Source organism: Anabrus simplex, chromosome 2 (genome assembly GCF_040414725.1).
Source record: "Anabrus simplex isolate iqAnaSimp1 chromosome 2, ASM4041472v1, whole genome shotgun sequence".
Classification (NCBI taxonomy): domain Eukaryota; kingdom Metazoa; phylum Arthropoda; class Insecta; order Orthoptera; family Tettigoniidae; genus Anabrus; species Anabrus simplex.
In genome coordinates, this window is record NC_090266.1 from 1172149029 (window position 1) to 1172175311 (window position 26283).

Here is a 26283-nt window from a genome sequence, read left to right on the forward strand (position 1 = left end):
TTCATTAAGATCATTACATTTGTCTACTTATGAAAATCTTGGAGAATATTACACATCGTTATAGACTTTACACTCTGAATTCAATGACCGATTCAAAGAAATTAATGATATGGCACCTCAACTTCAAATATTTATGACCCATTTTCAGCGCATCTTGAAAAATCACCATCTTTTTCCCAAACAGAGCTGATAAAACTACAGTGCAATGCAATCCTAAAGGACAGGTACTACCACTACAGTGGTGATTTAATTTCCTTTTATAAAGGCGTTCATCCACAAGAATTTCCCAGACTTCAAGCATTTGCCTTAAAATTTACGTCAATGTTTGATACAACATATGCATGCGAACAGATGTTTTCAATTCTGAATTTAAATACATGGAGAACTAGGACTTCTCTGTCTTATGCTGACTTAGAGGTCGTACTTAGAATTTCTACTGCCAAATCGATTGTACCCAATATTGGTAAATTAGTTGCTGCAAAACGATGTCAACAATCGACTAAAACGCTAAATGTACATTAAGGCAAACGCAATGTATGTACAGAATTGTGTTTTTGTGTGTTCACAGAATTGTCATAAATAACATTGTTTTCATAAGCTGCGCGCTGACTTGATGACCTGTGGTTCTGCCTCTGCCACTTCCCCTCCTTCCCCCACCACCTCAACGGTGCTACAGCACAGCACCGGGGCTGCTGCTGGGGCCGTGGAAGCACCTCAGTTGGAATTGCTTGATCTACAGCATTCATTTCACTTTCCACCAACCTCGTAAAAAGGGAAGGTGAGATATACCTACTGTATACAAAAACAGTATATCCCTTGCCTAGGCAAGGTTTCACGAGGTCCATAACCACAGCCTCGCTTGTTGAGGTTTCTGTTGATATTCCTTGTGGTTTTTATCCAGTATAGACATCAAACCCACAGCAGTATCCACTATTAGATTTAGATTTTGTAATTCTTTATACCAAAATGAGCTCTCTTCTGAGGACTGAACTGAACATAAAAAAATGGCCTTTGAATTTTAAAAGGCATCTATTGCTGTATTCTTCTCAAGATAATATGTGGCCCTGAAATGTTGTTGACTGTCTGGAGCTTAGATGATCTGTTAGCAGGATCACAATTTTCATTATTTGTCAACTGCAGGAATCTTGAAAGGAGCAAAATTCTGCTGAAAGGCATAACGTCAGAAAAGAAAAGAGTGGGAACTGATTTTTGAACCGACCAGCAAGACAGAAGGGTGGATTTTCTCACTTGCCCCAACAGAATACAGAGAGCAAAATACCCCTGAATTTCATGTGAAATAGAGGGAAACCACTTACTTTCTGTTTTGGTATTTGAATTACTACTTTAATACTGGGTGGCATACTTGTTTGTTTCATTCAAAACCTCTTCCAAGAAAGTTATATTTGTGAGGTGATTCTGTATGTCAAAGGGTGTGGTTTATGGAGGGAGGTGCCTAAGTAATACTGGAGCTACACCACTAGTCCCAGAACTGAGCTCGATAGCTGCAGTCGCTTAAGTGCGGCCAGTATAAAGTAGATAGTAGATTCAAACCCCACTGTCTGCAGCCCTGAAGATGGTTTTCCATGGTTTCCCATTTTCACACCAGGCAAATTAAAATTAAAATTAAAATTTTTTTTTTGCTAGTTGCTTTACGTTGCACAGACACGGATAGGTCTTATGGCGACAATGGGACGGGAAAGGGCTTGGAGTGGGAAGGAAGTGGCCTTGATTAAGGTACAGCCCCAGCATTTGCCTGGTATGAAAATGGGAAACTACGGAAAACCATTTTCAGGGCTGCCGACAGTGGGGTTCGAACCTACTATCTCCCGAATACTGGATACTCGCCGCACTTAAGCGACTGCAGCTATCGAGCTCGGTAGTACCTTAATTAAGCCCACGGCCGCTTCCTTCCCACTCCTAGCCCTTTCCTGTCCCATTGTCGCCATAAGACCTATCTGTGTCCGTGCAACATAAAACGACTAGCAAAAAAAAAACCTAGTCTCAGAAAATTAATTATTTTTTATGGTTTGCTGTCCACCCCCCCCCCCCCCAATTTCCGCTGTTTGTTTTTCATCTTTATAGCATTACTACCACCTGGCACTGCAACATTATAGTGAGCACTATCAGAAATATCTGATTCATTGTCACTTTGCTTTAATCTGCCACTGTTACTATCACCACTGCCAGTAAATAATTTTTCACAATCTGAAGTTTATGACTCACTTTCATTATCACTTCTGTTCAGAATATCTGAATTATCACTGCTAGCTAACAACTGGCTTCTACATGCCATGCTTACTGCTCTATTCATCTACTCACGTTCGATGGAGACAGACATGATGGGGAGTGACTTTTCGAGGTCAATTATAATGCGAAATGGTCAAGATTAAGGATAACATGATGGCAAGCATAATTGGCAGTCATACGAATTTTAGTGAAAAATGGAAGGGTATGTATAGGTATTTTAAGGCAGAAACAGGTTCCAAGAAGGACATTCCAGGAATAATTAATGAACAAGGGGAGTGTGTATGTGATGATCTTCAAAAGGCAGAAGTATTCAGTCAGCAGTATGTAAAGATTGTTGGTTACAAGGATGATGTCTAGATAGAGGAGGAGACTAAGGCCAAAGAAGTAATAAAATTTACGTATGATAACAATGACATTTACAATAAGATACAAAAGTTGAAAACTAGAAAAGTGGCTGGAATTGATAAGATTTCTGGGGATATACTAAAGACAATGGGTTGGGATATAGTACCATATCTGAAGTACTTATTTGATTATTGTTTGGTCGGAGGAGCTATACCAGATGAATGGAGAGTTGCTATTGTAGCCCCGGTGTATAAAAGGAAAGGGTGATAGACATAAAGCTGAAAATTACAGGTCAGTAAGTTTGACATGCATTGTATGTAAGTTTTGGGAAGGCATTCTTTCTGATTATATTAGACATGTTTGTGAAATTAATAACTGGTTCGATAGAAGGCAATTCGGTTTTAGGAAGGGTTATTCCACTGAAGCTCAACTTGTAGGATTCCAGCAAGATATAGCAGATATCTTGGATTCTGGAGGTCAAATGGACTGTATCGCGATTGACCTGTCTAAAGCATTTGATAGGGTGGATCATGGGAGACTACTGGCAAAAATGAGTGCAATTGGACTAGACAAAAGAGTGACTGAAAGGATTGCTATATTTCTAGAAAATAGATCTCAGAGAATTAGAGTAGGCAAAGCTTTATCTGACCCTGTAATAATTAAGAGGGGAATTCCTCAAGGCAGTATTATTGGACCTTTATGTTTTCTTATACACTGACTGACAGAGCAAATGCAACACCAAGAAGGAGTGGTTCGAAAGGGATGAAAGTTGGGGAAAAAACAGAGACGGCACGGACGAATAATTGAAGTTTATTTCAAACCGATATGCAGGTTACACAATGCGCACGGCATCGACTCAGTAGGATGTAGGACCACCGCGAGCGGCGATGCACGCAGAAACACGTCGAGGTACAGAGTCAATAAGAGTGCGGATGGTGTCCTGAGGGATGGTTCTCCATTCTCTGTCAACCATTTGCCACAGTTGGTCGTCCGTACGAGGCTGGGGCAGAGTTTGCAAACGGCGTCCAATGAGATCCCACACGTGTTCGATTGGTGAGAGATCCGGAGAGTACGCTGGCCACGGAAGCATCTGTACACCTCGTAGAGCCTGTTGGGAGATGCGAGCAGTGTGTGGGTGGGCATTATCCTGCTGAAACAGAGCATTGGGCAGCCCCTGAAGGTACGGGAGTGCCAGCGGCCGCAGCACATGCTGCACGTAGCGGTGGGCATTTAACGTGCCTTGAATACCCACTAGAGGTGACGTGGAATCATACGCAATAGCCCCCCAAACCATGGTGCCGCGTTGTCTAGCGGTAGGGCGCTCCACAGTTACTGCCGGATTTGACCTTTCTCCACGCCGACGCCACACTCGTCTGCGGTGACTATCACTGACAGAACAGAAGTGTGACTCATCGGAGAACACGACGTTCCGCCATTCCCTCATCCAAGTCGCTCTAGCCCGGCACCATGCCAGGCGTGCACGTCTATGCTGTGGAGTCAATGGTAGTCTTCTGAGCGGACGCCGGGAGTGCAGGCCTCCTTCAACCAATCGACGGGAAATTGTTCTGGTCGATATTGGAACAGCCAGGGTGTCTTGCACATGCTGAAGAATGGCGGTTGACGTGGCGTGCGGGGCTGCCACCGCTTGGCGGCGGATGCGCCGATACTCGCGTGCTGACGTCACTCGGGCTGCGCCTGGACCCCTCACACGTGCCACATGTCCCTGCGCCAACCATCTTCGCCACAGGCGCTACACCGTGGACACATCCCTATGGGTATCGGCTGCGATTTGACGAAGCGACCAACCTGCCCTTCTCAGCCCGATCACCATACCCCTCGTAAAGTCGTCTGTCTGCTGGAAATGCCTCCGTTGACGGCGGCCTGGTGTCCTGTGGCACACGACGACACACTCTACAATAACTGTCGGCTGATAAATCACGGTACGAAGTGGGCCATTCGCCAACGCCGTGTCCCATTTATCGTTCGCTACGTGCGCAGCACAGCGGCGCATTTCACATCATGAGCATACCTCAGTGACGTCAGTCTACCCTGCAATTGGCATAAATTTCTGACCACTCCTTCTTGGTGTTGCATTTGCTCTGTCAGTCAGTGTATATATAAATGATATGAGTAAAGGAGTGGAATCGGAGGTAAGGCTTTTTGCGGATGATGTTATTCTCTATAGAGTGATAAATAAGTTACAAGATTGTGAGCAACTGCAACGTGACCTCAAAAATGTTGTGAGATGGACAGCAGGCAATGGTATGATGATAAACGGGGTTAAAAGTCAGGTTGTGAGTTTCACAAATAGGAAAAGTCCTCTCAGTTTTAATTACTGCGTTGATGGGGTGAAAGTTCCTTTTGGGGATCATTGTAAGTATCTAGGTGTTAATATAAGGAAAGATCTTCATTGGGGTAATCACATAAATGAGATTGTAAATAAAGGGTACAGATCTCTGAACATGGTTATGAGGGTGTTTAGGGGTTGTAGTAAGGATGTAAAGGAGAGTGCATATAAGTCTCTGGTAAGACCCCAACTAGAGTATGGTTCCAGTGTATGGGACCCTCACCAGGATTACCTGATTCAAGATCTGGAAAAAATCCAAAGAAAAGCAGCTCGATTTGTTCTGGGTGATTTCCGACAAAGGAGTAGCGTTACAAAAATGTTGCAATGTTTGGGTTGGGTTGGGAAGAACTGAGAGAAAGAAGAAGAGCTGCTCGACTAAGTGGTATGTTCCGAGCTGTCAGCGGAGAGATGGCGTGGAATGACATTAGTAGACGAATAAGTTTGAATGGCGTTTATAAAAGTAGGAAAGATCACAATATGAATATAATGTTGGAATTCAAGAGGACAAACTGGGGCAAATATTCATTTATAGGAAGGGGAGTTAGGGATTGGAATAACTTACTAAGGGAGATGTTCAATAAATTTCCAATTTCTTTGAAATCATTTAGGAAAAGGCTAGGAAAGCAAGAGATAGGGAATCTACCACCTGGGCGACTGCCCTAAATGCAGATCAGTATTGATTGATTGATTGATTGATTGAATCCCCATTGTGACTCTTCCCTCTTTCCAACAGTATATAACGTGTCAGTGCCACCTCTTAGCGGAACATCTGAATACTCGAGCTCAGCACCACAGCTGCGAGCCGTCAATGTATGTTGCGCCCCATGAACTATCACACGGCTGGGAGTCGGGAGTATATGCCAATGAGTTAAGTACGGTGTGCGATACTATTTTAGTTTATTGTAAATTCAGTTTTTTCCTGGACCCTTCTGGTTCAAATTAACCAAGTTCTTCAGAACATATTATGAGTGACAATATAAAAGGAACTAGCTTCCTTTAATATTAATATAGTCAATACACATGAGAAAGACTTTTCTTTTTCTATGACTGCTGTAATTATTTGTCATTAGTGTTATGAGATTACAAATTATTACGTAGAAATACTTTGGAAGAGAGCTTATTTTAAGACAAACGAGCTGGTCGCCTCATGAGACACTCTTTCATCTTTTAAACGTTGATTTGGCCATCGTGGAGACATATGGAGTGCAAGGAATGGGTTACTATAAGTTCACTTGATATCCTAAGTGCTCTCTTCATTGGCCTTGCCAGAAAATTACTAAATATCTAAAACTAATAGGAGATGCTTGAAGAGAACTTTTGTTAAAACAAATCAACATCACAGGACTGAACGTGTCTCTTATGTACTGATTGTACTAGCAGAATCGGTTAGCACACTGATCTGGAGAGCTGGAGATTCAGGTTCTAGTTCCCAGTATGATCATCATTTCAGCTCTTCATCTCAGAATACAAATATAGTACAATACAACTATTTAATTATAAACATAAAAATAACATGAACAGTTCATCCACCATAAACATTTTTTTGTAACCAACAAATCTGAGGAAAGAAAAGTTGCTGCAGCAGAGGCTATGTTTGCATTCCACTGAGTAAAACACCACCAATCACCCAAATCTAGCATGCGTACAAGACAACACATATTACAAACACCCCAGAGCTAGAAAGTTGTACAGTACAAAGACAAAAACTAAAGCAGGTACTGTTATGAAGGATATTGAAGAAGTACCTAATAAACATAACTTCACTGTTATAACTAGAAACCTCCACTAACATAAAAGGTTCCCAGTAGTCCCGCATAAAGTAGAGATGAGTTTGCGAATGGTGGAGAAGACTTTCTTCACAGTGTAAAATTCTTTAATGGTATCTTGAATACCATATTTATGGAAATTCGTCCAACATGACTTTGCCACTCTTCTTTGGCCTAATGGAAAGAAATACTTATTGCTGTTTAAACAGGCTACATGAAACACTGATATGCATCAGTATGAAAGCACCTTTTCTTGCCTGGTGTCCTTGGAAATTTATTTGGATGAGATGCGCTGAAACCCTTCACCTTCTTAAGAGTTGACACACTTCCACCCATGTGAACACTTGACCCTTTAAGAGCCTGATTGAGGGGAACCAATAATAATTTGATCTCTTTCCCACATCATTCCAGAATGCTTGCCATATCCATATCTCACCACTATGAAAAATTTGCCAAGTTCTTCTTGGGAAGTTTTTGGCTCCTCAGAGTGTACAGGAATAGCATCTGTCATCTCTGTATCACTACACTACAGTAAACAAGGTATCAATAGCTCGCAGGAATATCCTACTAATTCAAGTAATGCGTACGTACAATATAGACTGCAAGCAACAGAAGATGAGACTCAATGGGAGGAATGACAGCACTGGCCTTAAGCCATGCCGTTACGAGCCGCACTAAAGACTGAACTACAGAAATGAAAGCTCTTTACATCGTGCGTGCAATGTAGAAATGGTTAGTGCACTCATCTGAAGAGAGGGGATTCTGGTTCGAGTCCTGAGCATGTTTTGCCTTAAAACTGTAGTTCTCTTTTGTTTCAGTTTTAGTTTTTAATTTTACATTTTTTAAAATGATTCTCATGAAATATACTGGGTTAATTTTGCTCATTGGGCAAAAGTATGATACATTACATAATTTGTTCCAATTAAGATTGTTGAGGTGAATGACAAGCTTGTACACTTTTTTAAAATAGCATGGCAGGATAGTGATTCAGGTTTGTAGATACGGATAAACAGAAAAATGATGAAAGTTTTGAACCCTTTTTGGAAAGTGTTACTCAATTTGATACACTTGATGTATGTCCTCATGGCTTGAAATACTACACATGATAGTCTTTTGGGTTTATGCCATATAATGAACAAGTTGTAACAATTTTCTCTCTCATCTTTAAATATTTCTCCACAGAATGAATTATATTTAGTACAGAAAAGAAAGAGAAAACAAAAATCAGGAAGATAGGGGAACTTTCTAAAGCAATAAAAAAATCAACAAATTATTTTCATGAAATTTTGGTACGAGCAATAAAGAGGAGGCAGACAGGACTGAAAATTTTTAAAATGTCCTAAACATCTCAGGATTTTCTTATTAGACTAAGTCTGCACGCACTAAAATAACAAAATTTTGTTGTACCAATCATTATGAGATTCATTCCCTTAAATGATGGCTGAAGTGTGTTAAATATCAAAGAGAGACAAACTGCAGAGAGTATGATATCTTTCAACTGAGGGAAAGAAGAGATAGTGGTAAGATGGATGCTCCAGAGGGAGCTGGTAGGGAGTGTTGGGAAGCAAAGAGAAGGTATTTAACTGAGCTCACAGATATCTCCACTACTGTCACATTGTCTTTCATGCTGGTACTTCTAATTACAAGTGCTGCACTGAAACATCAACCCACTTCAACAGCTTTCACTGATATTACTACGATAACAGTCATCACAAATAAATCTCCAGAGTTGCAATCCTACTCTCCTGCAAGTCGACCAACACCAACACCTCTTCACCCAGAGCATGCTATTCACCAACCCAACATCCATGCAACCATCACCTGTGCGCCACAAGGTTGTAAATAAAGGTTGCATATGTCTTCATATGGTTATGAGGGTATTTAGGGGATGTAGTAAGGATGTAAAGGAGATGGCATGTGAGTCTCTGCTAAGACCCCAACTAAGAGTATTGTTCCAGTGTATGGGACCCCCACCAGGATTACTTGCACATGAACAGGAAGAGATCCAAAGAAAGCAACACGATTTGTTCTTGGCCATTTCCAATGAAAGAGCAGTGTTACAAAAATGTTGCAAACTTTGGTCAGTAAGGGAGTAAGGAGATGAGCTGCTCACCTAAGTGGTATGTTCCAAGCTGTCAGTGGAACTTTTAAAGGTAGAAAAGATTATAATATGAAGATAAAGTTGGAATTCAAGAGGATAAATTGGGGCAAATAATAATTTACAGAAAGAAGAATCAGAGATTGGAAAAGGTTATCAAGGGAAATGTTCGATAAATTTCCAAGTTATTTGAAATCACTTAAGAAAACACCAGGTAAACAACTGATAGGGAACATAGGGAATCTACTGGGCAACAGCTCTAAACCCAGATCAACAATGAATGATGACTGACCCTGGTATTCACAAACATTGACCACCTGAGCCATATCTTCTCTTTTATACATACCACCACAAGTTACCTGGTGTGACCTCAAGATCCTACAACCTGATCAACCATGAGGCTCGCAACCTCTGCAGTCCCTTCTGCTATAACTGTCTCTACTCACAAACTCAATACTACAACACTTAACCCAATGAACAATGCCGTCCGCATCAATCTCCACTCATATGTGGACAAAAGAAACTGTGCTATTGTTGCTGCATGTACCTCTCCCGAACCACCATCCTTCAGGAGAGTTACATCAATAAGTAGGATACTCTATTCTCAGGGACCCCAAAATGGTGCACCAATTATAATTATCAGGTAGGCATAAATGCACCTTAACTTTTAAACTAATTTTTTTTAACCTGAAGGACACATCACAGCTTGCTACCTTGAACGCACAAGTATGTATCTTGTACCTGCTGTGACCTCAAGATCCTAGATCTAGGTTGGTAAAGTGACTGCAACATACAGAAAGAGTTTGGGACATACCTACCTGTATTTTGCAATTCATAAAGAAAGGATGTGTGTGTGCATGTGTGCCTTCGCGTGCGTCAGTTTCTGTACAACTGCATCAGTATTGCCATTTAGCGTAGATGTGTGGCAGCAGAACAGACAGATCACATGTCAAATAACAATTGTCTTACAGTGTACTGTATTGTTAGTGAAGAATACATTAAGCATGAAGATCTCCATTATTATTCCACGACTTGTAGAAACATATGAAACAGAAGAGACTATAAATTATATTTTGCACAACTGTTAACGTGTACAGTTTTCTGATACAGCTAACACTAAGGGAGAAATGTGACATTTCCTTGATATTGCTAAAACACTGTATACTAATGAAATAATATACAGCCTAGTACACAACCCAATATAGAGTCTGGGGCAAACATTTGAAGTGTACACTCAAAAGTATAATTTTATTTCAATAGATGTGTGTCAATGAGTGTTGTAAGTTGTTCAAATGTCAACAACACACAATACTAGTCAACTTGCATTATGGCAGTGTTATTTCATAACAAGATGTAAAAAGTATTATAGAACTGTATGTGTGGTGTTGACATTGGAACACACAATAAAATACAGACGACAAGTACTCCGCATGCCACACAATTCTCCTACAGTACTGGTCAATAAAGAAACTAACCTTGGTGTGGAGCACAGAGCCAGATACTTCCAGTTGTCCATAATACATACATGCCCATCTTAAATTCACATCCAAACTGAATACTCCGAAAGTGTGTGACGACTATGATTACAAGAATACTAAGGTACAGTACCCACTAAATAATTCAAAAGTTAAGGTGCAAGTATAAGCAGTAAAACCTGCCCTCAACAGAACTCTTAAACAGAATATGGACCACAGCTTAAAATTTTCTCAGTCCTATGAATGTTAATAATAATCTAAATTTATTGTGTTTAACAGAATCTAATGCAGAAAGAGAAGGAAATTATTATGCTAAATTGGCAATAGGTGTAATATCCTTCCAAATGATAGGAAAAAATTGCAGGGTTTTGAAAAACTTAATTCACTACCTATGTTAACCAGAATCCTTTTTCCAGTGAAAGTAATTCCTGGTCCCTTGTTAATTCTGTCAAAGGCAGGCTTACTGCACATTCCCTCATGTAGTCAACCAACCTTCTTTACTCATACTGCTCGTCATTTAACAACTACAAAAGTCTATATACACAGAACATCAGTAAAAAAAGAAGGGACGATCTCGGCAGTCAATGTGCCACCTCCAATGGCCAAGCTTTACAAGTGAAACAGTCACTTACCTTGCGAGCTGCATTAGCCTTATGGTCACCGGGCTGTATAGCTATGTTGGAGAAGGGCACTTCCATAGAATATTTGATAGAATGAAGGAGCTGCACCACCACACTGGATACGTTTTTGAAGGACAATTTGCGCCGCTGTGCTGCTCCCAAAGCTGACCGCACCTGCAGGGTGTTGAACAACAACGGCTGAAATCAAGAACCACCACAGGAAGGACCGTGGGGGTAGGGCAACGCCGTTAGTTAGACGGGCGAAGGAGAGGATTGTGGAAGTGGCACACGTCAAGATACGCCTGGATGCTAGTGGCTACAACCTGTTGGTTTATGAAGGTTTACATAAATAATTTCAACAAGTACATTCACAAAGAAAGGCACCTTTAATACTCTTACAGAAAATGTCTCGTAACACTGAATGAAAATCACGGCTTCTCTTAATCCAAACATGCCAGTCACCAAAAAAAAAAAAAAAAAATTAATAATAATAATAAATAACTAATTTGTTCTTTTGTGAAGGCTTCTTAAACAATTAGACTGATTATTTTATTATCAGCCAATGAAACCGAGCTACACCAGAAGTTTCATTTTTATATGTAGTAAGGTTTAATATGGTGACATGAATTCAATAAAATAGTATTTTCAAATATTTCCACAAATTTCCACACAAATGCCTTCAGGTATCAGAAAATATTTAATTAAGTGTCATTAAACTATCTATATCTGGAATGAAGGTCCGGTGATCTTAGCTTACAATCACAGTCGTAAGCACTTGATGTATGGGTGTAGGCATCAGAAACAAAAAGAGTTTATGACGTTCATGATAATGAAAAGCAGGCATACCGTAGTATCTATTATTAATAGCTGATTTCTGATCCTCAGATGTCGGCTTTGCTATTTACCCTTCAGGTGATTTCATATGAAATCAGCTCCTAATTAAAAGAAACATCGAAGTTTCTCTAATGGCAGAAAATATCAAGCTGGGATATGACTTGGCTGCCAGTGCTAGATGAAGTTCGTCAGGCCTGACAAACTGTCAAGGCTCTCGGTTACTGACTCTGGTTTTTACTGCAAGTAGATAATTCCAAGGCAGTCATATTGTTGAGAAATGCTATACTTGAATCATGCTAACTTAGAAGCAAATGGAACAGAACAGAGAATCTACCTGATTAGATTTGAACCATCCAAAAGTTTAACAGTATAATAAAATAGAATTTAGTTGACCACCTAGTCAATAAAATTATATTTTATTTACAATTTAAAGCGTCTTCCGATTGTATAATCTAATACAGCTGAAGATGGCCAACGTAGTGTAAAGTACGCCCTGAAACATGTACGAGTGAAATAATTGTACAAGATTAGGAATTGATAATATATTGACAGGGCACACCAGACCATTGCCCATAGTATATTGATATGAACTGAGGAACTGTCTACGATGACAGCCAGTGGCCCAGTCATGAAAGCAAAGTAATACACCTGACGAGGTCATCACACTACGTGGCACTCCAAAATCAGTAGGCCATTTAGCTGGACAGCAGCTGTCTTGGCATACCAAATGCCATGGTTGGTTTGTTTTCATACCCGTACCTAGAGACTGTCGACTCAAATCTCCCATGCTCTCTGTGTGAAGCAACGACTTTTTTGACTGGAGTCCTTAAATTACATTCTTTAGGCATATTTGGTGGATAAGTAATTACCACATACAATCTTTCCCTTTGAGTTCTTTGATAATGAGAAATGAATAAGAATAAAGTTACCCGATTTAGGGCAACAGGACCAGTTAGAAAGTAAAAATAATTAAAGTTCCAGTACTTTCACTACATTAATTTTATACTATCAAATGTATTTGAGCTTAAAGCATAATCTGCATATGCAGGAAAAGTATGACCCCATAGAGAATGAAAACTAAGGTGTCAAACCATGTAAGGAACAATATCTTCCAGCCTAAGTTGGATCTCCTTGAGGTACCCACTTGTCACAATATCAAACTCCTTAAAGTACAGGTCAGATGCCCAAGACTCCACTGTAGAACACTGCCCATGCTGACACTCAGACAAGGATCATAAGACAAAGGCAGGACATAGGATACAGTAAGTACTTTCGTATTACGTATCAAACTGTATCAGTTTTTATAAAATATTTTTATTTTTTATGGTTTACAATATAACTTTAAGTAATTGAGTAATATATAGAGGACTGGGTAATATGGAAAAGAGAACTACTTTAATGAATGCATGGACTTGGAGTGGACCAGCTTAGACTAGATAGCACTGCATGGCCAGCGTGCCATTCCGTGCTGAGAGGGAAGAGACGCTCGACCATCTGACGCTTCGTCGTTCCCACGTCTGACAACAGCACAGTTTTAATAGCCCGCCTAATTAAGTGGCCAACAGGTTTAATGTTCTTTCACTGTCCTGTTGCGCCACAGCCACTTTGAAAAATATTACTATCAACAGAACATACTCCTATTGCCTCATCATCTTTACCAGTTAACTATCACTGCTTGGAATTGTTCTACTTCAGAAATATTTTACTACACCAAATAAAAAGACATGTAATAGCTTATTGAACATTTCTGTAAAAAGGCCATGCATATATCTAAGAAAGGAGGAACCATTTGCAAATGTAGCCATACAATAATTCTACTTCACTACAGCATCACAGCAAATAGCAGGCTTAAACTCATTCCCCCAATTTACATCAAAAATAAGGAGAGGTACCTAGCTTGACTGTTTCACACTTTTACTGGAAAAACTAAAAGGAACATTGCAAACATTCTGAAGGTTAGGAGCAACATTTCTCATTCAATTAACTGAGCCACATTGTAAGTACGTAAATGTTTAGAGTTCCTCGTAACCTTCTGAATGGTCATGCCAACCCTTTTCCAACAGCAAGGAGAAGATTACATTCACTTGGAAAGGATGGATCCCAGGTGTAGTCCACAAAGCAAGTTCTAGGCTATCCTTGACATGTGCATTCCAGAAATAACTACAGAAAAGAAATGTACAAATAGATCACAACTACCACAACACATACTCCATGTTTATTGGATGTAACATGCACTCTCACTTGTGTTTCAACTAGCATGCATTTTTTCCTAACCAAAGGCTTCTTCTCTACAAAGAAGAAACACACAACTAATACACAACAATATCCATAATATTTCTAAGGTTAAGGTGAAACAAATTTTTCTTGATTATCAATATTTCATATTAGTTTAAGATGGAATGATAACTGTTAAAATAATTGTGACTGGGCAGAAGGCCACAAATGAATAGTTTAATTATCAGCTACTGCACACATACAACTTCATCTCAGAATTGTCAGTAATATGTAACAAATTCCAAAAAGTAATGATTTATCTACAACAGCACTCATTTGGTGAATTTTTATTTTGGTTGAATGTTTTCCATATTTCTGCATGTAAATAGCTGAGAATTTTGTTTTATTTATACTTCCTCAATCACATTCTACACATGCAAAGATAATACGCCTCCTGAGTTTTTCTAAGAAATGAACCAATGTGTTTAGCAATGAAGACTGTTATTAAACTTATAAAGACGGCAGTTCAGTATGAGGGCCGATGACCTACATGTTAGACCCCTCTGAAGAACATTCATCATCATCAGTTTATTATGAACAATTATATAAGAACTGTTGATAGCAACACTGTCAGCTGACATCACATTATTAACAAAGACAAATCATGACTTTAGAAGAAATATGTTGCTTAGTTTTACGATTCACTTGCATTAGAAATTACGCAGATCTTTTTAAAAGATTATCATGCTCACAAACACACAAACACAGGTCACCTGATAAGAGGTACCTCTTCCCCATCTCTAAATCTTACTTCTGTATCTGTTTAGCAGTCCAGACACAAAGCAGAGCAGATACAAGGTGAATTCAATGGATCCACAGAAAAATTGTATTCGTTCAGGGAATGACATATCAAGACGGGTATGCATACGCGGTGACCTGAACCTACCAACAGAGCACACTAGCACATCTGGGGAAAGAATATTCTAGCAGTGAACAGTTTGACAAGATGGCAGTGCCACAGCAAGAATGAATCGAACAGAACCAGCAAAGTGTAAGATTTTTGTTTAGCAAAGATGTGAAATCTACAGAGATTCATTGTTGGACAAGTAATCAGTACGGTGATAGATTTAAGAGTCATACACAACAAGGCATGACCTCTTCTGCTAGAGCAACACTGATGACAAGTGGGGAGTTGCGGCTTAAGTTCATCCCTCAACCTCCATGCGCACTGGCTCTCATGCCAACGGAATTCCGTACCTCTTGAGCCAATGGAAGATGCACCGAGCGAAAAGGAGTTCCAAGGACAATAATGAGCGGTGCTCGAGTGGCTACATGCCGCTTGAAAGACTTCTTTTCCCCATGGCATGTACTGTACATGCTTGCCAAGTGCTGGCATCAGTGCACTGAACTAGAAGGAGACTATGTAGAACAATGTCAGGGTAATTTTTTCAGTTTCTGTGATTAATAACAGGAAATATTTGTTTTTCCATTGAACATACCTCATGAGGGGATAAAGTCTCTATGATCTTCACATATACTTTGCTAAATTAAATTAGTAATTAAATTAGTAATGCTGCTCGTCCACTAAAGGTGACTACGTGCAACTACGGGATCAGGCAACTACAGGCGACTTTGAATTGTATGACTATGTATGACTGGGGTCGTCTTCCACAGGTGAATTTGCGTGACTGTCAGCTGGCATCTGTACTCCGTACAGATCTAGGAGAGTTTAAGTAGAAGCCATTGTCAAGTTATTAAAAGCATTAAAGGATTCTGTGAGGTGTATGATAAGGATTTAGTTTACTTTTTGATGAGTCCCTACTTAATGTGACATCAGAGGAAAAACTGCAGAAGACATCAGTGTTGGGTAAACCCAATACTAACTAAAAGGAAGCCAATGGGAGAATCCCATCATCCATATGATGATTTGGACAAAGAGCCCCAGAAGTTCAATTAATACTGGATGCATCCAGAAATGTTCCATTACATTTTGAATGTGATGTCGTATGGATTACTTTTAAAAGAGCTTTGATATTTATGAAAGAATTAAATATCAAAGTAAGTATGTAATTTAAGATATCAGATTAACACAAAAATAAGGAAATAAGAAAACTTAACATAAAAACGGTTAAACAGAAATATCAAATCTTTCTTTCTGTCTCTACCATGTTGTTTTCAACTATTTTCCTTTTTAATTTTATAACTCCACAACACACATAACTTTTTTTTTTAACACTGTGTTTGTTACAACACGCCTGAAAAGTTACCAAACAACTGTCGTAAGCCAACATCTATGGAGCCAGATCCCACTTGAAGAGTGTCATTGGGTGGGCTTGTGTCGGGTGTTGGTTCGATGGTTCAGGAGTGGGATGGTATGTATATATGTATGTATGTATGTATGTATGTATGTATGTATGCGAAGAAGGCGTGTGCAGTGAAATGCGATGCAATTCATCCTCAACTATAAAAACTTGGAACTTATTACTCATACCATCTTCATTGGTAATCGCTGTTGTCCTTAACAGCTCTACTTCTGATAAGTAATTGTAATTTTGCACTATTTCAAGGAATTTTTTTGTTGTCATTAAGTGTCTTATCGTTTGGTGTTTGTTGTTGGAGGTCCCAGTTTCGCCTGCTCAACAGATAAGCTACAATGATGTGGATCAATTGCTTTGGTGTTTGTTGTGAAGCAGGTGGATGATCATATTCTACTTCAAGGGATGGTGAAGCTGAATTGTCTACGTCATTCAAGGTATCTTTTTCCCCCAGACGAAGCCCTTTTCTGTGGAGATACAATGTTACCTTTGAGATCTCTCTGTTTCAGTATATCAGAAAGAAATATCAGTTAGTTGAAGAAAGACTATGAAGAGTATTGTTCTTCCACTGCTTCATCTCGAGACTTGTAGGCCTTTTTGTACTCTCACCAAAATATATCACAGTGTCCCTTTTTTTTTTTTTTTTTTTCTTTAACTCTCCCCCTAAAGCAAAGTAAAACTAGACCCTTTTTGGTCAATTGCTAGTAGGCCTACACAGATAGATCATTTTTTAATTTAATTTCTTAATTATTTTCTATTATCATATCGTTCTGTGATGCAATTTTACTTGATGTAAATAAATATCACACGAGAACACGTTCACTTCCTTGTATACATTACTATATTTACACTGTACGTCACAACACATAATTATACACAGTAGCAAATGACACTATACACAACACTCAATAGCGGAGTACCCTGAAGTCGATTCTGACAAGTACAGATATCTACAACACCGACGCGCGCACTATAACATACTCTCTATTGAATTCACCGCCTCACTCACTTGAGTCCGATATTCAGACTGTCTCAATGACTTGACATCTCGATATTTATACTATTCGATCAACCATCTAGAATGATCGACTTCTGGAAGAGTTCTTACAGCACTCTAATGGAACAAACTCGAAAAATCGATCGACCAGCTAGTCGAATGGGTACTCGAACTTTCCTCTACTATTTACAAATGTACATGGAAATATCTACAACATTCGTAATGTCTCTACATGTATCTGGATAATAAAACCGTACAGTAAGTTTCCAGACCCCTTCATATATACCAAATTATAGTAGTCTAACATACGAACATTATGGAATTTTCTACCACTTTTGACTCTATAGATTTTGAGGTTATACACAATACGTATTTGAGGTTATACAATTCTATACTACATATTTACAGGGTAATCATATATTAAACATATTTAACATTTAATAAAAGATAATTTAGCTTTAAATAAACTATAATTAAAGTATATTAAACATAATAATTGAAGGTTTTACACCAGTTACAGTGTCGTACGTACTACAATCAACATGTAATCAATATTATTACAGTAGAACACATTTAAATCAAATATTCTTACATGTACTTGGCAACAGGATTTTCATTCAAGACGTTGGGGTTTTCTTTTAGAATCTCAGATGTAACAGTGGGAGGAATAGCTCAAGAAACATACAAGGCAATTTGGGAACAGTTTTTTACAGCACATATGCCATTCCCCCCTCTACCAATAAACAACTGAAGTCCATAGTAGAACAGTTTTGGAGTAAGTGGAAAATCCCAGATCAATTTGGCTGTGTGGATAGGAAACAGGTGTGTATATGAAATCCAAATAATGTTGGCAGCATGCACAAATTTATAAATAGTTCAGTGCAATTGACGTGGGCACATACGGCACGGAGAGCGACAGTGGTATTTTCCCAATTCCAAACTTTCCGGAAGAATTGAAAGAGGTGAGCTACGCAATCAAAAGCTAGCTCCACATCTGGTACGAATATTAAAGTTCCACGTTACTTTGGCGGATGGAGCATATCCACTTAAAACCTACTTGATGAGACCTTTTCCTGCATCACAACTAGGGCCATCACAAGGAGCTTTTAAGAGGCATCTTTCCAAAGCACGACAAGTTGTTGAGTGTGCACTTGGTATCACCAGCTCTGTGGCAACTACTTCAAATTTGCTGGGCTGAGTGGTTCAGATGGTTGAGGCGCTGGTCTTCTGACCCCAACTTCGCAGGTTTGTTCCTGGCTCAGTCCGGTGGTATTTGAAGGTGCTCAAATACAACAGCCTTGTGTTGGTGGATTTACTGGCATGTAAAAGAACTCCTGTGGGACAAAATTCCGGCACCTCTGCATCTCCAAAAACCAAAAAAGTAGTTAGTGGGAAGTAAAGCCAAGAACATTATTATTAATACTTCAAATACGTATTGAGGTTGAGTCCGATATCATTGATAAGACTTAATTGTATATGCTTGCTGCATAATACTGTCATCAATAAAAAAGGTGAACACCGAGCTCGATAGCTGCAGTCGCTTAATTGCGGCCAGTATCCAGTAACCAGGAGATCGTGGGTTCGAGCCCCACTGTCGGCAGCCCTGAAGATAGTTTTCCGTGGCTTCCCATTTTCACACCAGGCAAATGCCGGGGCTGTACCTTAATTAAGGCTACGGTCACTTCCTTCCACTTCCTAGGCCTTTCCTATCCCATCGTCGCCGTAAGACATATCTGTGTCGGTGCGACGTAAAGCAAATAGCAATAAAAAAAGGTGAACAGCAAGCTGTGGCATTACTACACCAACAGTCACAATCGCAAACCAGCAAATTCGCTTGATTATGTGTGAACAAAAGTGTCACTACTGCTTATGTAATCACAGACAAATTTGCAGCATACTTATGTGAACACGAACTGAATAAATGAAAATGTTTAGGTGTTGTTTTTAGTTTCACATGCTTTCTTTCATATCCTTCTCATTTTATATTACAACATGAGCTGCACATGTAACTGAAAATATATGTGACCAATTGCGTGGAAAGGAACACAAAGTCAGCAACGGAAATTTTACAGCAGAGCAGAAAAAAAAGTGTCTGGAGTGTAAATATTACATTTGGACATTTAGACTTCTTGCACTACCTATGAGTCTTCTTAACAAACTGAGTTATGCGGAAGTTTGATTCTTTGCAACTCGATGTCGTGAAAACTTTTTACAATAGGTAAGAAAATTAGTGAAAGCTGTAATTCCGTTTTTCTCAAAATACAGTTTTCTTGACAGCAACAGTCAAAAATATCTTCTCAAGTACTGCACCTAGAAGCATGAACTCCTTAAAAATGTTCAGTATCTTATGCCAATTTTATAACCACAAAAATTTCAAAAATGAAAAATCCTCATTGAGTGGAGTTACCATGCATGTTAACTTGCTATGGAGCCAAGCTCTGCATTCGGGAGACTCATGGGTTCGAACTCCCACCCTCTGCTGTCCTGAGAATGGTTTCCTGTTGTTTCCTTTTTTTATTTCCAGGCAAATGTGAGGACAGCTCCTATTCAAGGTCACAGCTGATTCCTTCCACCTCCTTACACAATTTCATTTGCCAGCATCACCTCATCTTCATTAGCTCCTCGACTGAGGTTGGTGTTAGGAAGGGATCTGACCAAAAAACATGCCATTTAAATTCATTTCACCTCATCCTTGACCTGACCCTGCATCAAGAAACGGGACGAAACAGTATGACACACACACACACACACACACACACACACACACACACACACACACACACACACACACACACACACACACACACACACACACACCTCTGCAACAGTCGTTTATAGTTCGCATTGCATATCTCCAGAATTTGCAGCATACTTATGTGAACACGAACTGTTACCTGATGAGCCGAACATGTCCTCTGACACTCCCGGCACTAAAAGCCATACGCCATTTCATATAATAATAATAATGAGCCTCCATGGCTCAGGCGGCAGCATGCTGGTCTCTCACCACTGGGTTCTTTGGTTCAAATCCCGGTCACTCCATGCGAGATTTGTGCTGGACAAAGCGGAGGCAGGACAGGTTTTTCTCTGGGTACTCCAGTTTTCCCTGTTATAATTCATTCCAGCAACACACTCCAATATCATTTCATCTGTCATTCAATAATTACTGCCCCAGAGGAGTGCGACAGACTTCGGCAGCCAGTACAATTCCTATCCTCGCCGCCAGATGGGGGCTTCATTCATTCCATTTCTGACTCTGTCTAATGACTGGAAACAGGCTGTGGATTTTCATTTTCAATAATAATGATGTTTTGTATGACGATGGGAGACATCCGAGTGCTTGTAGGAACTGTGGTGTACAGGCGGCTACAAGCGGCAAATCCCATTTGAAGACGATCTGCCACTTGTTGACTGTAGTTGCATGAAGTTGACTGCTCCAGGTCGTTTGCAGTGGATGCAGGTTCTTTTCACTCTCTGTGTTGAGATAAATCATGCCAGTACGCATGCAGTTGTCTCGTTTCATAATCACACGTAGTTATTTCCAGTGGACGAGCGGCCTATGCTCAAGAGAAGAAGAGCATCTAGCTAGTGCTTTAACAGTGCACCAACACATCGAAGTTTTCCAGCCTTCATGTAGAGTCCTGTCATTTGCCTGGTGTGAAAATAGGAAACCACAGAAAACCATCTTCAGGGATGTTGATGGTGGGATTCGAACCCATCATCTGCCTAATGCAACCTCACAGCTACGTGCCCCTGACTACGTGGCCAACTTGCTCGATGATGAGCAACCAATCTAGTCAAGGAACTACTGAGCACCTGCACACAGTAGACTGGAACGAGACAAGGCAACTTCTTTTCCTTCTCTCATTAAAGATAATGTAAAGTCTAAATACAGTTGAAATCGTTTATAAGGACCCCAAACAGACCGCCAATCAATGGTAGTTATAAATTATAGTCGCACAAATCTTTTTTTTTTTTTTTGCTAAAAATCTTTGATCTGGAAATTTTAGGCTGCACACGTACATGGTTAATTAAACGAATTAAGTTAACACTTCAAAAAAACCTAAGTGAAGTAAGTAAGTTGCTGTATTTACAGTAAAGTAATTGTGGAGTGGGACGGTGAGGAATTTCATTGGTCGGGACATTATTTGTTGTTTGCTACTTAAACCATCTAAGTAAAACTTCTTCACCATCTCTATGTTCAGACGTTCAATTCTTAAACAAATTTCTTCGAAAACAGGCTGTATTTTCTCTCTGTCCTTCCAAACTGTAGAAATCGTTTGGTGTGATAAACTCAATTCCTTTGCAGTACTGACCTTTGTTTCCCCATTTCCTAACCACCATATAATGTGTGGCTTGTTTAAATATTAAACATTTTTGCTTCCTTCTACGACATCTTTACAGCAATGCTTGTCTTGATTATTTATCAGATAGACTGATTTCAAATCTACAATAATAAACGTTACATTGTTGTCAGCAACTCCCAAATACATTAGAAAATGAACATTGGAAGTTATAGCCAATACATTTTCTGAAAATGTGATCAAAATACATCATTTTACATGATATGTCATTATAAGAGATTTTTTTAAATACAGTGTTAATATAGGATTTAGACGGGAGCATTAGATTTCGCAGTTTTATCCAATACGTCATTAAAAGCAACGTCGCAATAAACAGTTACGACTATATTTATTTTCTTAATTTTGTCATGTGTGTCTTTCACATCCTTACTGTGGTAAGTCTTCTCTACTTCTTTCCTTAATCAGCAACATACATTATCTGTTTATTATATGAGAGACTGAGAGATCAACAGTGTGGGCATGCCCTGGCATCATTTCTTCATACTTCGGGCAGCAAAATAACATATCAATTAACTAAGATTTGAAATATGCCTTCCTGATAAGAAGTAAATGGGAATACAATTACAACAGTAAAAAAAGATGCCAACACATGCACATGCTTTAAAAAATATATTAATTGCATTTGGCTTTAGAATCAGAGCCTAAGCAAACTATCAGGATATGATACTCACGATACACAGATAAATCTCCTTCCATTTATTTATTTATTTATTTATCTACAGTATATATCTTTATAACATGGCCCGCTCTTACATTTAATCACTTGTTGGCAAGCAAAGGACAAAATCTATGTTACAGTGAAATGGAGGTCAAGGTTGACGAGTTTGGGTTCGGAATGATATCTTTTAAGGAAGAGACTTGTGCCATGGGAGAAAAAATTGTTCATGAGGAATGTGACAGTAGAAAATATCATTGGATATTAGGTGCCTTCCTATCTCTTACCACTTATTTTCGAACACAAGCAACTTTAGTTGTATCCCATGCCAAATCTACTGTACGTTACTAGAGACACCTTAACCCTCAGAAATGTTACTTCACAAGGTCCACAGCATTCTAAATACCATCATTCTCACTTTATTAATAAATGTTGCATAAATTTTATTTGTCAGGAGACTCGCTGATGTACTCATCACTGAATCACTTCATATTATTCTGGCTTCTATCACAAACGTGGAATTTATTCTTAAGCCCATTGATAGAGTTGATGAACACTAGAAATTACTGTGTATCAAAAAGTGTTCAGTATCTTTGGAGATTACAATGAAGTCGCAATGCTTCTGTATACACTACATTTTTTGTTGCACTACTTGAACTCATTAAAATAAAGTGATTATATCTGAACAACCGGATCTGTATAAGCCGACATGTAATTGGCCACAAGGCGCTGGAAATTGATTTGTAAATACTGAGGGTTATTACCCTGAGTGGGAATTACACTTCCAATTAGTTAATGAACTTGCTTGTTAATTTTAAATGTTGGCATGAAATTGCTTTCACATACTACTTCTGCACCAAATAATGTCATATGAATTAAGGTGGTGTACTGTTTTAATATTATTTAAAAAGTACAAATGTACAGCTTTTAGCAAATCTTCGATTGTTTGTGGTGGTTCTCTAATATCTGATAGAGCAAATTTGCCAGAGGCACAGGACAGTCCATTTGGTTCGATGATGATAATGATTTGTTATTTAAAGGGGCCTAACAGCTAAGTCATTGGCCCCTAATGGTATGAGGGACATCGAAATGAAGCAACAATTAAAACTTCAAAATGTGTCCACTGACTAAAATCTAAAACAAATGATGATGAAAAAAGTGATCTTGAATCCAAAACTATCAGTGGATCCAGTTCACAGTGCTTTGATGTCTGAGATGATGCTTGTTGTCCAAAGGAGTCAAAAAATCCAGGTCACTGGTAAAGCAGAACCATGGTGTTCCTCCTATAGTGGTACTAATCACAGGTAACGTAGATTCATGGTGTTCCTCGCATGGCGGTACTTATCACAGGTAATGCAGACCCATGGTATGTCGCACATAATGGCACAACTCACAGGTAACACAGACCCAAGATCGACAAACTTTACCATATCGGTCTTTAATTGGTCCGTATTGACTCGTAATAACAATAACGTACAACGGTTTGGTCCGCCCTGTCAATGTATTTTGAATAATTTATACGTACATGTTTTGGGAGCCTTAACTCCCTTCATCAGTGTATTTACATCAAAATTTACCTTACCTAAGTTTCAAGATATAACATCTTATCACATTAACATTCAGCATTGTCCTTTCTAACCTCAACTCTAGATACTATTTGTATACTTTGCATTTTTGTATAATAATGCCTGTTGTACCCGACACGTAAGGCATGGAACATTTTAATAACACTCTTGAATCATCCATTCATTCCTCCTGTCCTTTGCACTCATACACATGTATCATCATCTTGGACGGATCCACTAGCTGTGTCGACCACTGATGAAATGTCACTTGTCACTGCTTGCATTGTGTTGACACTATGAAGCTACTATCTTACGTCCAATTTGATATCCTTGGAAGTTATAACCCTTTGTTTCTCTGAATATGGTCATCGTTGTAATATATATTTAAAATTTTTTGTTTTAGCCATGCATGTGCCATCAGGGCAGATAACATTTGCTCGATTGTTGCAGGCCCAGAGTTTTTGAATCAGTATAGTACTAGAGGAGCATTTGAAGAAACATAACGGGTGGTTTGTTCCCCACGTAATGATACTAATCACAAGTAGTCTCATGGTTCTAATTTCATTATCCCTTGGTCACCCCCTTAAGTTGCCTCTTACGACAGGCAGGGGATACCATTGGTGTATTCTTAATCTGTGTCCACCACCCATAGGGAGTTCCATTTGGTTCATCAGCCTCTCCCCCCCCCCCCCTCCTCCCCCTTTTGGATTGCATTTGTTGCATACTTTATCCATTTTTTAAAATTCGAACATAACCTTGATGATGATAATAGTCCACAGCAGGGTCGTAATTGAATGCTAATCTAATATTCAGTACTAAATTCTGATACTTGCTCTAGACCACTCAGAATCTCTGTTCATAGAATTTCTCAGCACCTTTGGCATTGGTTTCTCTTGCTCAAGCTTGAAATGTCCAAATTCGTTGTCAAGCAAGACATGTGGAGCACTCTGCACTTGACTCTCTAACTGGTAAAATCTGAACGTTTGCATTATTTAGGGCCTGTACTATGACCGTCAGGTAAACAGTCAGATACATAGGCTGCAGTTTTGCAAACTAGAAATTAAATATTTTTCTTGCGTACTACCAACGGATTTTGACGGGTATTGTAATGCAGAAGATGTAGTAACATTTTTATTGGGTTGGTAATAAGGTTCCTGAAAATATAGTGAAATTTAGTGCAGTGGTATACGTGTTCCCTGGTGTTTTCCTTTGTTTAGCCATATTCCTTTTGAAATTGTACTGTATTACTAGAATCCAATATCAGACTCTTATTAAACTATAATGTGGAAGTTCAGCTTAAAAACAGAATTAGGACTGAAATCTACACATACAAAGAAATGTTAAAATTAATTAACTGTATAACAAAACAAACTCTTATAGAAAATAAAAAGACTAAAAATATAACCTGGACGCAAAAGTTAAGATTCAGGTTATGTATCATTTTTTGTCTAGTACTATTTACGAGAATGCACGTTATGGCGAAAGTAAAGTTTATACTCATAATTAATGTCACTGATGCAGCATAGGATCATTAATTTTATTATTAGTTCAATTTACTGTTTACTCATTGAATAAGTAGGTAGGTAGTTTGTTTGTTTCTTTTCTATACAATGTGAGATTACTAACTGGCAAGCATTTATCTCACTTTAGTGTAAATACTTAGTAGCAAGTTGTTATGAAGTCAAAGAAATATAACCTCCTTAACATCATCATTCGACAGACGAATCGCCATGAACTACGTCATATACCTTTACTCCATATGTGCGTCGCCGATAGATTTGGAATAGAACCCATGCTATTGACACGCATTCTAATGATTAGGAAATGTGTACTATCACCTCTAGTACCCTACCCACTAACATTTAGAAGGTAAAAAATATTAGACTCGTGGGACTCGAACCCACAAAGAATTGCATAGCAGCAAACGATGTTGCTCTAACGACCACGGCCACCCATGACGCTTGCTGTTGACTTGCTTGTGTGCAACTCGTATAGTCAGTAGCAACAACTTTCTAGCTTGCGAAATCTTTAAGAATTCTGTGATACCTGGACAGGAAGCATGAAATACTTTATAAATATATACATAGATTACATTGTAACAACTTAATTTTTTACAGCATCATGCAGATGTAGATTCATCTTGATGTGTAGCCATCTTGATTCTTACAGTAGCGTCCCCGATAGGAGCGAAGTCACAGAGAAGAGCGTTAATTGACTCTACAACTTCGGCATAGTTAACCACCTCTAGAATATTCTCCCAGACTGCACATAAATTAAAGTCGTGGTACGCGTTTTCAACCGAACTTCTAGATAAATGTGCAAACTGCCACATAAATTTAAACCGCACTTTTATTTGGCTGTCGTAGTACAGGCCTTAAATCACTATCCCTTTCAACAAAGCTGATGCTAGATCATATAGAAGAAGTACTGTAGCAGCATTA

General features: G+C 39.0%; 1 protein-coding gene across 1 annotated transcript in view; it reads right to left on the reverse strand.

Annotated features, from left to right (window-relative positions):
• rut (rutabaga) overlaps nucleotides 1–26283 on the reverse strand; it is a 1268721-nt gene that overhangs the window by 247644 nt on the left and 994794 nt on the right. The window contains exon 13 of the mRNA XM_068226417.1: nucleotides 10911–11096. Within this exon, the coding sequence (XP_068082518.1) occupies nucleotides 10911–11096 (186 nt within the window). The remainder of the gene's footprint in view (nucleotides 1–10910; nucleotides 11097–26283) is intronic.